The 13,091-nt window shown below is 49.1% G+C and overlaps 1 protein-coding gene across 1 annotated transcript in view; it reads right to left on the bottom strand.

Annotated features, from left to right (window-relative positions):
* The window catches only part of SNX30 (sorting nexin family member 30), a 108,398-nt gene extending 100,092 nt beyond the window's left edge, over window positions 1–8,306 (bottom strand). Inside the window, exon 1 of the mRNA XM_013966270.2 lies at window positions 7,979–8,306. Within this exon, the coding sequence (XP_013821724.1) occupies window positions 7,979–8,134 (156 nt within the window). The 5' untranslated portion in view covers window positions 8,135–8,306. The remainder of the gene's footprint in view (window positions 1–7,978) is intronic.

Here is a 13,091-nt window from a genome sequence, read left to right as displayed (position 1 = left end):
CCACCAAAGCTGATTTGCTGCTAATACACTCTGTATTTATAACATATCCAGCAGTGGGGCTGGCCAAGAGGAACTAAGCATCCTCCACTCCATGCTCCCAAAGTAAAATTTAATTTTCACTTCATGTTTTAAAGTCGACGTACTGGTCTTTTTTTTTTTTTTTAAAGTTTCAAGGGACAAAAAGGCAACCCCGGGACCTCCCTGGCGGTCCAGCGGCTAAGAATCTGCCTGCCAGCGCAGGGGACACGGGCTCTATCCCTGGTCCTGGAAGATCCCACGTGATGTGGAAACAACTAAGCCTCAGCACCGCAACCACCGAGCCTGCGCTTTAGAGCCCGTGAGCCACAACAAGAGAGGCCACCGCGACGGGGAGCCCACGCACGGCAACTAGAGAGTAGCCTGCACTCACCGCAACTCGAGAAAGCCCGCACGCAGCAACGAAGACACAGCACAGGGAAAACTAGAAACGAACTTTTTAAAAGGGCATCATGGCCTCCTGTAAGCAGGATGCCTGGGCAGCAGTGCTGGCTTCAGGCACGGCCGGCACAGGTGGATCCAGGCTTCAAGTGATCTTCAGGGATCGTCCCCCTCTTCCTCTCTCCACTCTCCACATCACAGGGAACAATGGCTCGTGATCTAACAAAAAGAGGGACTCTTTCCCCCCAGCAGCCATCTGAGCAAATCTCTGTTTGGTTACTTGGCTCTGCTAGGATCACGTGTCCACCAAGGATGCTGCTGGGGCCAATGGATGCCACAGATGAAAGACCTTAAGCGGGAGGAGGAGAGAAGCCAGAGTGTGTTTCTCCCCCACCCTAAGCCCGCCTCTCTGGGTCACAGAGCATCCCTGGCCGCAGCCGCTTCCTCTCCAGCGCTCCCTCCTCCTGTGGTCTCTGCACTGGCTCAGCTGTCCAGCCATGGTCTAGTTTCCACAGAAGCTCCTGGATTCTGCTGACCTCACCTCCTCCCACCCCCTACCCCCGCCGCTTGGGTGACTGCAGCTTCCTGCTTTCCTAGGCTCTGGGTTACCTCCCTGTCCTCGGCATGACTTCAGCATGTCTTCCAGCACCAATGTAATTAACTCCCTGCATTATAGTCTCTCAGTTTGAAAAAACCTACTGTAGTTTTTAACTCCCTGACCAGACCACAACCAATATTCAAGTTGACAAAGGACAGACAGAAATGTACCAAGAAAATGTGAAGAGGTCAGTATCAGGGAATAACAAACACCACTACCACCACCTCACAGCTATTCAAGGGTGGGCTGCCGTCTATGGGGTCGCACAGAGACGGACACAACTGAAGTGACTCAGCAGCAGCATGCATCAGGCGCTACTCTAAGTGTGAACTCACTGCATCTTCGTATCAACCCTGTGATGGGGGTACTCACTTCTGTTATCCCCTTTTCACAGAGGAGGAAACTGAGGCTCAGAGAGGTTAAATAACTTACTGTCGCAAAGACTACACACAGTGGAGCTGGGATTCAAATCTAGGCAACCTGGCTCCAGAGCATACACTCTAAAACACAAATCCCAGTGAGGAGAGAGTTTCAAGCAGGGGGTTACTCAGCAGGATCAAGTGCTGTTCAACCTATCAAGAAATCAGGGAAGGCAGAGATACGAAGTGCCTACTGGATTTAGCAATAAGGAAGTCACAAGGGACCTGTAGTAAAGCCAGAAGCCAGACAGCAGTAGGCTGAGTAAGCTAGAGGTTAGGAACTAGAGACAAGAGGAGCAAACCTTTATTTCAAAAGGTTTGGCTCTGAGGAGGAGTCACAAAATAGGGCATGAGATGGAGAAGGAAGCATCATAAGAGTTCCCTTTGTTTTAGAAGGGAACTACTTTGTTTTAGAAGCAAGAGCAACTTGAGGACCTCTAAACACTGATGGAAATGCAGACACAGACCCGCAGACATGGAAAACAAATTTATGGTTACCAAAGGGAAAAAGGGTAGGGGATGGATAAATTCAGGGCTTGGGATTAACATACTCAATAGTATATTTAAAGCAGAAAACCAACAAGGACTTACTGTATAGCACAGGGGACTACATCCAGTACTTTTTAGTAACCTATATGGGAAGAGATTCTGAAAGATATATATGGATACAGGTACATAAACTGAATCACTGTGCTTGTACGCCTGAAATTAACACACTGCTAATCAAACATATGTCAATTTTAAAAAGTATTTTTAATAAAAATTTTCTTTAAATTTTTAAAAAATTGATGGGAATGAGCCAGTTGACAGGGAGCGTGAAGACACAGGAGTGAGGCAGGCCAACAAAAAGCAGGGTCTCTGAGAGGCCAGAGCAGGTGGGCTGTACCCACAGTCCAGGATGGGCCTCTGAATCCTCTTCTACTGCAACCCGGGTGGGAGGTACAGAAAGGGAGGCCACGGATTCTGATCACCCTGAGTTTGGTGGAAGGAAGTTCTTTTACAGCAGCTTCTAACTCCTCTAAGGCAGGAAGCGAGGCCAACAGAATGAGCGGGTAGAGAGGAGGTGGGGGTGCAAGGTGTGAGGAGCAAAGCTTCCATCAGCCATGGTGCAGAATGGGAGGAAAGAAAGGAAGGCCCAGCCCAACATCCCCTAGGGAAGGGAATGGCAACCCACTCCAGTATTCTTGCCTGCGAAATCCCATGGGCAGAGGAGCCTGGTGGGGTCCTATAGTCCATACAGCCCCTCTTCCCACACAATTGCAGAGGGGTGGAAAAGGGAATGTAAATATGAAAGTAATGTGTGGATGTTAGGCTCATCAATTTGGGCTACAGTGAAGACAGGACTAACAGCCCCTCTAGTCCATGGGATCGCAGAGAGTCAGACACGCCTGAGCACAACACAACAGGCCCAACATCACCAAGGCCCCGGCTGTGCTCGGAAGCTGTGAGGCTACACTGGCAGCAGCTCTCAAGGTACCTCCCCTCCCAAGGCACGGGCAAAAGACAGGAACAAACGGAAGGACCCAGACTGGATGTAGAGGAAGGAGAGTGAGGGGACTGCGTCAAGGACAGCGGCAGAAGAAACCGACAAGCTGAGCCATGGAATCTAAAGGAGTCCGGTGAGCACAGGCCTTGGGGGAACAGGTGCAGGCAGTTCTCACTGACTGGCAGCAGGACAGGCAAGATAAGAACTATCCGATGGCACTATTTCAGAGTGGGCACAGCTGTCGGTGTTACAGTGCGAGGGTGTGGCCACAAGAGAGGGCAACTGAACTGGGTAAAAGGATGGAGGTGAAAGATTTGCACAGAGTTCTTGCAATGAAGATATAATTGGAGAAGACAGCTGGGGGTTTAAAGATTTTAACGAATAAGAGAAGTAGGGAAGTTATGAAGAAGTAGGGACAAAGGCGGCAGTGGAAGGTCTGTGATGGACACCTGTGAAACAACAGATGCTCGTCCAACATTCATTCATTCCTTCTCCTCCTAAGAGCATCCTGACCCTGCTTCGGAAACCACCACCTTCTTCCCAGGCACAAAGAGGGCTCCCAGGATACGAGTAAGAGCCTATGCCTTAACTCTATGTCTGGAGGGTGGGGGTAGGAACAGAAGTGCTCATGTTATTATTCTTTAAACTGTATAGATACATAATACAGAAAACATTTACATACTTCATCTATTTTATATTCACAGTTAAAACTTCCCTCCTCTACCCTCCAAAGATAAGGACCTGGCCCAGGCCTTGGGCAATCAGTTACAAAGATTCAGCATCTGACCCAATTCAGGCCTAGAAGACTCTAGCCCAGAGCTTTGGCTGGAATTATTAATATCAGGAAAGAGGTGCTCTCTTTCGGCTGGAGTTGCAAACCTCGTCTGTAGGCTATATCCCTTCACCGGCTTGAGAACATCACTAGTTAACACAGAGAGAAGGAAGCAGAGCCAGGAGTCGGAAGTGACAGAGTCCCAGCATCATTTGAATACCTTGTTCCAGCCATTCCAGAAACCAAAATACCTGCGGCTTTTCAACATGAGCCAAGAGATTTTTTTTTCTTTTCTTCAGCTAGTTTGCACTCAGTTTATGTCTTTTTGACAAAAAGGAAACTAAACTCAGTGGAGCAGTCAAATAAAGGATTCTCAATTCAACAGCCTGTGTGATCCTTCGATACTTAAGTCAAATCATACCCTCCTACTGTTCAAGTCCCTGTAATGGGACTCAAAGTCAAGGCATAAGTTGAGAGCGGCATACCAGGCTCTAGATCACTGGCCCCCTTCCCCTTCTATCCATGGTCAAGGCCTCCCCACTAGCACTCTGCCCCAACCACACAGGCTTCTAAGGTAGCCCCTGATATGCTGAGCAGGCGCCTTCAGGACTTAGCTCTGGCTGTTTCTTCCACCAGGACACTCCTCCAGACATCCACTCGCTAACTCCCTCAACTCCTTCAAATTCTCTGCTCAAATCTCAAGTTCTCAATAAGGTCTACCCACCTCTGTACAGTCAGTGATCCTGAACACTCCCCCCGCCCCTCTAGTTTGACTTCCTTTCACAGCACTACTTAGGGACTTCCCTGGTGGCTCAGATGGTACAGCGTCTGCCTGCAATGCGGGAGGCCCGGGTTCAATCCCTGAGTCGGGAAGATCCCTGGAGAATGGCAACCCATTCCAGTACTCTTGCCTGGAAAATTCCATGGACAGAGGAGCCTTGTAGGCTACAGTCCATGGGGTCGCAAAGAGTCGGACACGACTGAGCGGCTTCACTTACTCACTCACTCACAGCATTACATAAAATCACTAAAAATATACCCAACCGGGACAGGGGTTTTCAGCTGGTTGACTTGAGGTCCTAGAACAGTGCCTGGCTTGTAGGAGGCCCTCAAACATATTCTGAGTGAGCAAATACAATGACATGAGCCTCAAAGGAGCAGCACTTGGTCTTTAAAAGGCAATGGAGAGAAAGGACATCGACCACCATCTCCTGAACGTAAAATAAGCAGAGTGGAGGAGGAAAGGACCCCGACCCCCATCGCCTGAACTTGAAATAAGTGGAGTGGAGGAGGAAAAGATACCTCCGTTTTGAAGACTTTGAAGGGGAAGTAGTGATCTAAGGGAGCAGAAAGTAGGTGAAAGAGCTCCGTGAAGAGGTTAAGGATGTGGGTAGAGGTGTTAACCACAGGTGGGGCTTGAGAGGACTTGGTGTTACGTTTTGGGAGGAACACAAGAGCTGGAGGCTGAGTTAGGGGAGAAGCAATCCCAGAGTGGTTTGCAGGTGAAAGTAAAAAAGAGAAATGGGCTGAGTGGTTTACTTACACTTCAGGTGGCGATAAAAGATACAGTGCCAGAAGACCCGGTGAGTTTAGCCAGCATAAAAGAATTCCGAGCAGCCCTTGGTCGATAGAAAGGATTCTGCCCTTCACACCAAGGTTTGAATGATTTTAGACTGTGGGTGAAAAGGCCATCACATTTGGTCTTTCCTTCCTTCCCCAAACCCCAGAGGCCACTGAGAAGTGTCTGCTGGACTGAGACGCAAGGCTTTCCCTCTCATAGCGCTACAGAAAGCAATTCCCCTCTGCATAATAACCCTGCACTATGAGCAGCCTGTCAAACACTCATTCTCCAGGTCCAGAACGGACTATGAGTCAGGCATCCAGGGTCACAATCCCAAGGCCCCAAAAGGCAAGAAGACACAGGCTCCTTTTCAAAGACAGACCATAGCACTCAATGCTCCTACCTGCCCTCCAACGACCCCGATATTTCCTGGGCAAGAGAAACCGGGACAACGGAAAGGCTTCCTTCCACGGGTCCTGATTCACCTCTGTTGCTTGATAAGCTTCTCTCTGCAGAAATTTCTCCAGAGTTATGAGAACATATGTGTATGCCAAGACTCAAGGAAAATGTTCCTCCCAGTCAAAGAAAGAAATTCTATTGCTCAGTAAGCCTCTAAGGAAAAGTGGCTCACTATAAATCAGGCTCTTGGGAGGGAGGTCATTTTGATGTTCCTCATAGCTCTAATGAGACTTATTAAATATTCTGATAATTAATAATAATGCCTTCAAGATTGCCTTTCTCAGGGATCTGTCCCTGTAAAGGAAGCCAGGGGTAATTAGACTTAAGCTTTACTTCAGGGACACCAACTAGATCCTGGGGGTACAGGGCATCTGTCCTTTCAGTACTTAGCAAAAATGCCCACACTTCTAAGTCAGGTGTCCTCCAACAGTGGTTCATTAAGCAATCAACTTCCAAGATGGCCCCAACAATTCTCACTTCCTGGGATTCATACCTTCTTCCCAGACTGCACCAGTGATGACCAGTGTGACCAACAGAATATGGCTCAGCTATATCATTTCTGAGATTATGCATCTTGGGATCTCTCCATCTCTTGGATTCCTTGCTCTCGGGGAAACCAGTTGTCACCTGAAGCAGCCTTATGGAAAGGAACGAAGGCCTGACAACAGCCAAGTGAGTGAGCATGTAAGCTGGAATCCACCCTCTAATCCAGTCTTCAGTGACTGCAGCCTATGTCAAAGCTTGAAGAGAAGCTTATGAAAGATCTGAGTCAGAACCACTGAGATTTAAGTTGCTCCCAGATTTCTGACCCAGACACTATTTTCAGATGCTCAATGTTGGAGTAATTGGTTACACAGCCATAGATAATTAATTCACTATCCTATATAGACCTGAGAAAGAAATCTTAAGTTTAACCTCAATTCCTATTCTACATGCACACACAGGACCAAGTTCTCTGTCCATAAGAAAGCAACAAATTATCATCATTCAACAATTACTTATTAAATAGCAAATATAGGCAAGGTATTTCCAAGCAACTGAAACCTTCATATAGTTTATAATCTTCTATAAAATAAAGAGAAATATTTACAATGAGACATGCACATACCTCCAGTTGCTCAACCCATTGGTTTCATTAGCTTTATAAGTTTCCTTACTCCTAATGCTGTCCCTCCCCTTGCTCCCCCAACTCTACTCTCTGCTTTCACAAAGCTCCTGGGAAGGTTCATCAAGTCCCACTCCCTGGCTATTCTGACTACTCAGTGCTCTCACACTCATTTTACCACCACATGTCCTCCCATCTAAGGGGGAAAGAAAGTTGGGTCTCCTGATTTCATTTAGTACTGGGACAAAGAGGCATTCATTTAGTATTTTACTAGGAGAGAGTAAATATCCTGATCACAGGTGTTGAGAACAACTCTAATTTCTGCAATTAGTGACTAAGTCACCACGGCAGCGCTGATACAATCACTGCTGAGTCCTGATCACAGCTGAGATGCCTGTGGGGGGAAGGGAGATGCCGTCCGCCCCTAACCCTTCACTGGACTCTCCCGTGCCTCAAAGCAGCAGGAGGGTCATGCTGCTCTAAGAGAATCAGGAACCTCCCTCTACACAAACGAGGTCAATGGGCGACCTTTCTTCCCATCCGCCACAAAACCAGCCTCTGCCAAGCCTAAACAGCGTGGGAGACCGTCAGAGGTAAATGGAGCCCCAGACAGAAAACCACAGGGGCACTCTCCTCCCGCAGCCGGCGGGGATCTGAGTCAGGTGACTCTCCTGGGCACACAGCAAACCTAAACAAAGATCACTCCCCACGTGACAGACGGGGGGTAAGAAGCCTCTGGCAGTTAAGACCACGGAAAACCATTAACTCTTTTTTCTTTGCCGTCCCAGCAAACTGGCGGAGCTACAAGTGACTGCATCTGGAGGAACCGGGACCCCATCCCCGGACACAGGCGCCAAGCACCGCACACACGCCTCCAGCCTCAGCGAGCAGGCGGGACCCCTCCCCACCAGCTGTCACTGGCGCTCGAGACCAGCCAAGCCCGGCCAGCCCCTCGACTCTGGCCGCTCCCCCTGCGCGACTGCGACCCCGCGGGGGCGGCAGAGAGGAGACGCTTCTTCCCAAGGCTCTGGGGCTAGGGCACGCCGGCCCCCGGGAAACGGGCGGCAGGGTGGGCGCGGCCCGGTGCCCAGCCGGGCTCTAGATGCTTCATCCCCCTCGGGAGCCCAACCAGTCTCCCAACCGCAGCCCCGCGCGTCCCACCTTGTCGCCGAAGCTGCGGGCAGTCAGCAGGTCCGGGCTGGGCGTGCTGTCGCCGCCCACGGCCTCCTCGCTGCTGGAGCCGGCCAGCGGGTGCGGCATGTCGCGCAGAGATTGGGGCCCGGTGGACGGCAGGGCCTTGGGGGGCCCGCCAGACATGGCGCGCTCGGCTCGGGACGCGCCCGCCGCCGCCGCCGCTTCCTTCTACAGCCCGCCTCCGCGGGCTCCCCCAGCGCCCCGGCCGAGGCCGCGCTCGATCGGAGGCCCAGCACCAGCGGGGTCGGGAGCCGCCGCCACCGCCACCCGCCGGCTGCGTCTGCCCGCGCCGCGCTGGGCTGGGCTGGGCCGGGCTGCTCCGCTCCGAGCCGCGCCGCGCGCCCCCGCTCGGCACCCGAGCCTGCGGCGGGTCCGCTCGCACCTTAGCCCGGGCGCCCGGCCCGCAGCGCCACGCCGCCCAGCCAGCTCGCGGCCCCGCCCCCGCGGCGCCCGGCGGTCCCGGGAGGGGGAGGTGGAGGGGGCGGGGAGAGCGCGGGAGGGGCGGGGAAGGGGAGGCGGTCAGCTCGGTCCCCGCCCGCCGTCCCGCAGGAAGTGCGACCCCGGCCCTCTGCGGCGGTCGGGCGAGCGTCCAAGCTCGTCTCCCGGAGGCCGGCCTCTTGGGGTCTGCGCGCACACCCCGGAGCTAATGTTTAACGGAAATCAGAGGTGGAAACAGACGTTGGAGGGCCCTGTTCTATCTATTCCAGCCGCGTTTACTGCTGCGCCCAGGGGCAGCCACGCTTGGGACTCGGGCGGGGGCTTTAGGGACACGCACGTGAGTTGGGATTTTCTGGCCTCTCAAACCCGAGATAGAAAGAACGACGAAGCAAGAATGGCATAAAAGCTTATGAGGCTCCTTGAGCACAGAGAACATCGGGCGGGGAAACCTACAAGGGAATTCGAGGAGGCATTGTGGATTTCATCAGAGGCACGCTGAGATCCCTATGCCTTCTTGCTTCTGCAGTTCACCGGGTTTATGTAAGGTAGAACCTCAGGAGAGAGAGCATCAGTAAATAGAAAGCGAGTGCTACACTTGATCTATGACTCTTAAAGGCACACCTTGACCGAACTGCCGTTTGAAAGCATCGTGAGGTTCCCTGTCGTTGGTTTTCATGCTTCTGTGCTTCCTTTCCAGGCTTTTGGCTGGGCTGGACTCTGACCTTCGTTAGCCGGATGGATAGTCAAGGCGTTACTTGGCTATTTGAAGATGGAAGTTCACCTTCTTTCTCCACTTTACCTGGCTTCACCGCTTCTGTGTTCAGGGCCAAGTCAGTAGAGGTCATCAGCCCATGTTAGAAGAGATTGGATACTACAGTAACAGGGAGGGGTGCCCTTATAAGGGACCGCATTTCCTGATCTATTTCCCAAACCCTTTAGGTCTATCCAGTTTCACCTGACTAATCTTTTTTTTTTTTTTGGCTCCCCTGGGTCTTAGTTGCAGTGGGTGGGGATCTTTCGTTGCTTTCTATGGAATCCAGTTCCCTGAGCAGGAATCAAACCCAGCCCCCCTGCATTAGGAGCACAGTCTTAGCCACTGGACCACCAGGGAAGTCCCATCACCTGACTAGTCTTGAAGCTGGGATTCACTGTGGTCTCCATCACGTTTTTGTTTTTGTTTTTTTCAAACAAACAAATGATACTTTAGCAGGAGGAGAATGCCAAGAGCTAAAGCTGACCCAAAACATCTCCCAGGAATTCACTGAGACCTTCCCTTATTTACCCTGGTCTAAATCATCTGACCTTAGTCCTCAAGTTATCATCTATTCCCTTCCCCCGACCCCCAACGCGGGTCTGCCTTGGTGGAGGAGAACAGGGCTCAGAGGATACTGGGAACAATTTTAAATACTAAATCTACCTCACAGGAATGCCAGTGTCCAGCCATCTTGGAGTTGCATAAAATTAATACTTTTATATTCAAGGGATACTTACAACTATGACAGACCCTGTTGTCTGTTCTTTCAATTAAAGCAAATAGCATGAATATAACTAGACATGAGAGTTCTATAGATGTACAACAGATATTTTTTTTTTTATTGAATGGTGTTTTTTTTTCTTTAACACCCAGGCCACCTTCCCATAATCAAGGTCTTATTTTATTCAGACTCCACACAGCTTTCTCTTCAGAATGCCAAGTAAGAGTGAAAAGGGACCAATATTTGAATTCCTGATTGCAAACTCTAAGTGGGTGACCATGAGCAAGTTACCTAACCTAAATGAACCCACTTCCTAAACCAAAAAGGACAAGGAGCAGGTAATAAAACTTCCTTTACTTGGTGGATGTGAGAACAAAATAGCATTTGCTATCTAACATTCCCAGCAAAATGCTGGCATGGATAGATGTTCCCTAAATCTTAATCCCCTTTCTTTCCCTCTGTGCTTTCTCTACTATTCTTATGAAATGATAATCATAAAGCTTTCATAAACATGCTACTCTCCAAACTCCTCTATTTGCTCATTTGGGGTCAGTGTATCATTTTTCTATGCTCCTACCATTTAAAAAAACCAAAAACAAAACAGAGTCTCTGAAAGCCCATATGAAACAGTTTATTTTCTAGTTTCCTGGTTGGTCAATGGCTTGCGGCCACAATGATCCAGTGGGTAGTCATCAAAACTAAAGAAAGTGAACTTCTGTGGAAAACATTTTGGAATACAGTTTCCACCATTCCAATTTAGCCTAGGACTGCCTATTCATATTCACCATTTCCTGTTGTATTTCAGTGTTCTTTGTGGTGGAAAACTGTCACTGAAATAGAGCAAGTGTTCCGGACTGTGTGCCTGTGCGTCTACTAAAAGGTTTTCAAAGCAACATGGTGGCAAGGAGGAAATGTGAAGTGTCTGCATCGGAGCAAAAGGTTGTACTGTTGACTGGAATTTATAGAGGGAAGCTTGGGTTTCTAGGGCTCAGCTCTGAGGAAAATGCACTGGATGTGTGTGCATAGGGGAGGTACCACCAGGACCCAAGAACACAGCATGGGGCCTTCCCCCACCTCCCAATCCCCTCACCGCTGTCTATAAGCTGGAACCTTTCAGAAGACAGGGCTTTGGGCCCCAGAATTCGGTAAGTATGCCTGAATCCTGAAACGTCATAGCAAGTCTCAGGGCTTTCCATGAGCACCCAGACCTCAGAAACAAAGCAGAGTCACAGTGAAGCATTCTCTCTTTCCCTCCCCTGGTACAGCATGTGCTTAGGCCTTATTCATGTTTGTGTTAGCTGCTTATCCTCTTCTGGTTTTTCATACAATCATGGCTTTATTTTATATGACATCCCAAACCCTGCCTCAAAATAACACCACGACTTCTGAAGTGGACGGCTGATGAGGACAAAGGAGGTTTTCAGAGGGCATTCAGAGTGACATGTAGAAAGCCACAGCAGGCCGCCTCCAACAAGAGGGGCAACTGAGAAGGCGCTATCACCAACAGAGGCAAAATTGTGTGCACAGTTGAATTTAGCCAGTGATGTCCCAGGAAAAAGCAAAAGCCAGAAGGTCCACTGGAGGCCTTTTGCAAACAAGAAATTAGAACTTACCCCAGAAACAGCAGAGAAGCTTGTGGGTAAGTGATAGGATTGTTTCATCTTTCCACGTAGAAGCTCCAAGCTTGAAAACATGGAGACCCTCTGCAGCAGGGAATATAGTACAGATGGTGGAGTTGGTGCCTAAGAACCACCAGTGAGTTTGTTAAGATGCAACTTTCTAGACCCACCTAAGAGAGTCTGATTTAGGGATGATGGGGTCTGGAATCTGCATTTCTTAAAAACAACATCCTAGCTGATTCTGGTCTATACAGACTATACTTTAAGAAATACTGTTTCTCATAGCTCCACCCATTTCTCTAAATCATATATTGATGTGCCTGTTTGTGTCAATAGCACTTTTAAACTTGTTACTTTGGAAAATTTTCCTGTTTGATGAAAAGTTGCTCAGAAAGGCAATTTTCTCTTATCAAATTCTAATTATTTGGTCCTTTTGCCCTAAATTTTATGCTAATTTTTATTGACCATTTACCAGGTGCTTAAAATGTGGGCGAAGAGCTCAGATAAACTGTCTGCTGACAGATTCATATCACAGCTCTGGCTGTAAAGACCCTCACAATGAAGTAGATGTTTTCCAGAGCCCCCTCCACCCCCAGACTTCTCTAGCTAACCCTGCAGGCTTCCCGGAGTTTCATCTGGCCACGGAAATGTGATTCATTGCCAGTACAGAGGGCTACCTGTTACCTGACTGTCTTTACAAGATGGCTCTGGAGTGGGTAGGTGTATGTATATTCCTTTCTAGTGTCTACCCATTTGAGAGGCTGGGCTGGAGAAGGGTATTGAGCTGACAAGCACTGGAAGCCTTAGTATTGAGGCTTATTAGTGAATCTTTGGACAGAATGGAAAGCCTGTTTATTAGCTGTGTGACCCGTGATAGTCTTTGGTTCCATCATGAGGAATGATCTTTAAAAAGCATCTAGAAAATGAACATTCAGACATCATATGACCCAACAGTTCCACTCCTAAGACATATAAACAATGCATATGTATATTCATCAAAAGATGGATTCAAGAGGGACTTCCCTCACAGTCCAGTGGTGAAGGCCCCTTGCTCCCAGTGCAGGCGGCATGGGTTCCATCCCTGGTCAAGGAGCTAGATCGATCCCACAAGCTGCACAGCATGGCCCCTTCCCCCAAAAAAGAAAAGATGGATTCAAGAATCTCCATAGAAGCAGATATTTATAGTAACCAAAACTAGAAAAAACCCACCTGACTGTCAACAGCGTAGTGACACAAATATATGTTATACTGCAAGGAGAATGAAGAAGCACGTGGTGGGGAGATCCCTGGCAGTCCAGTAGTTAGGATTCTAGGCTTTCACTGTGTGCGGGGGTCTGGCTTCAATCACTAGTATGGGACACTGAGATCCTGCAAGCTGCCCAGCGTGGCCAAAAAAAAAAAAAAGATGCAACATGGTGAATGAATTTCACATAGTGTTGAGTGAAAAAAGCCAGATAGGAAGGAATGTCTCCAGCTGATTTCATTTGTATAAAGTTCAAAGACAGACAAAACTGATGTACTGAGGTAAAAGTGGAATAGTGTTACCTT

Source organism: Capra hircus, chromosome 8 (genome assembly GCF_001704415.2).
Source record: "Capra hircus breed San Clemente chromosome 8, ASM170441v1, whole genome shotgun sequence".
Classification (NCBI taxonomy): Eukaryota; Metazoa; Chordata; class Mammalia; order Artiodactyla; family Bovidae; genus Capra; species Capra hircus.
The sequence above is the reverse complement of the archived record's forward strand: the minus strand, read 5'-3'. Positions and strand labels throughout refer to the sequence as shown.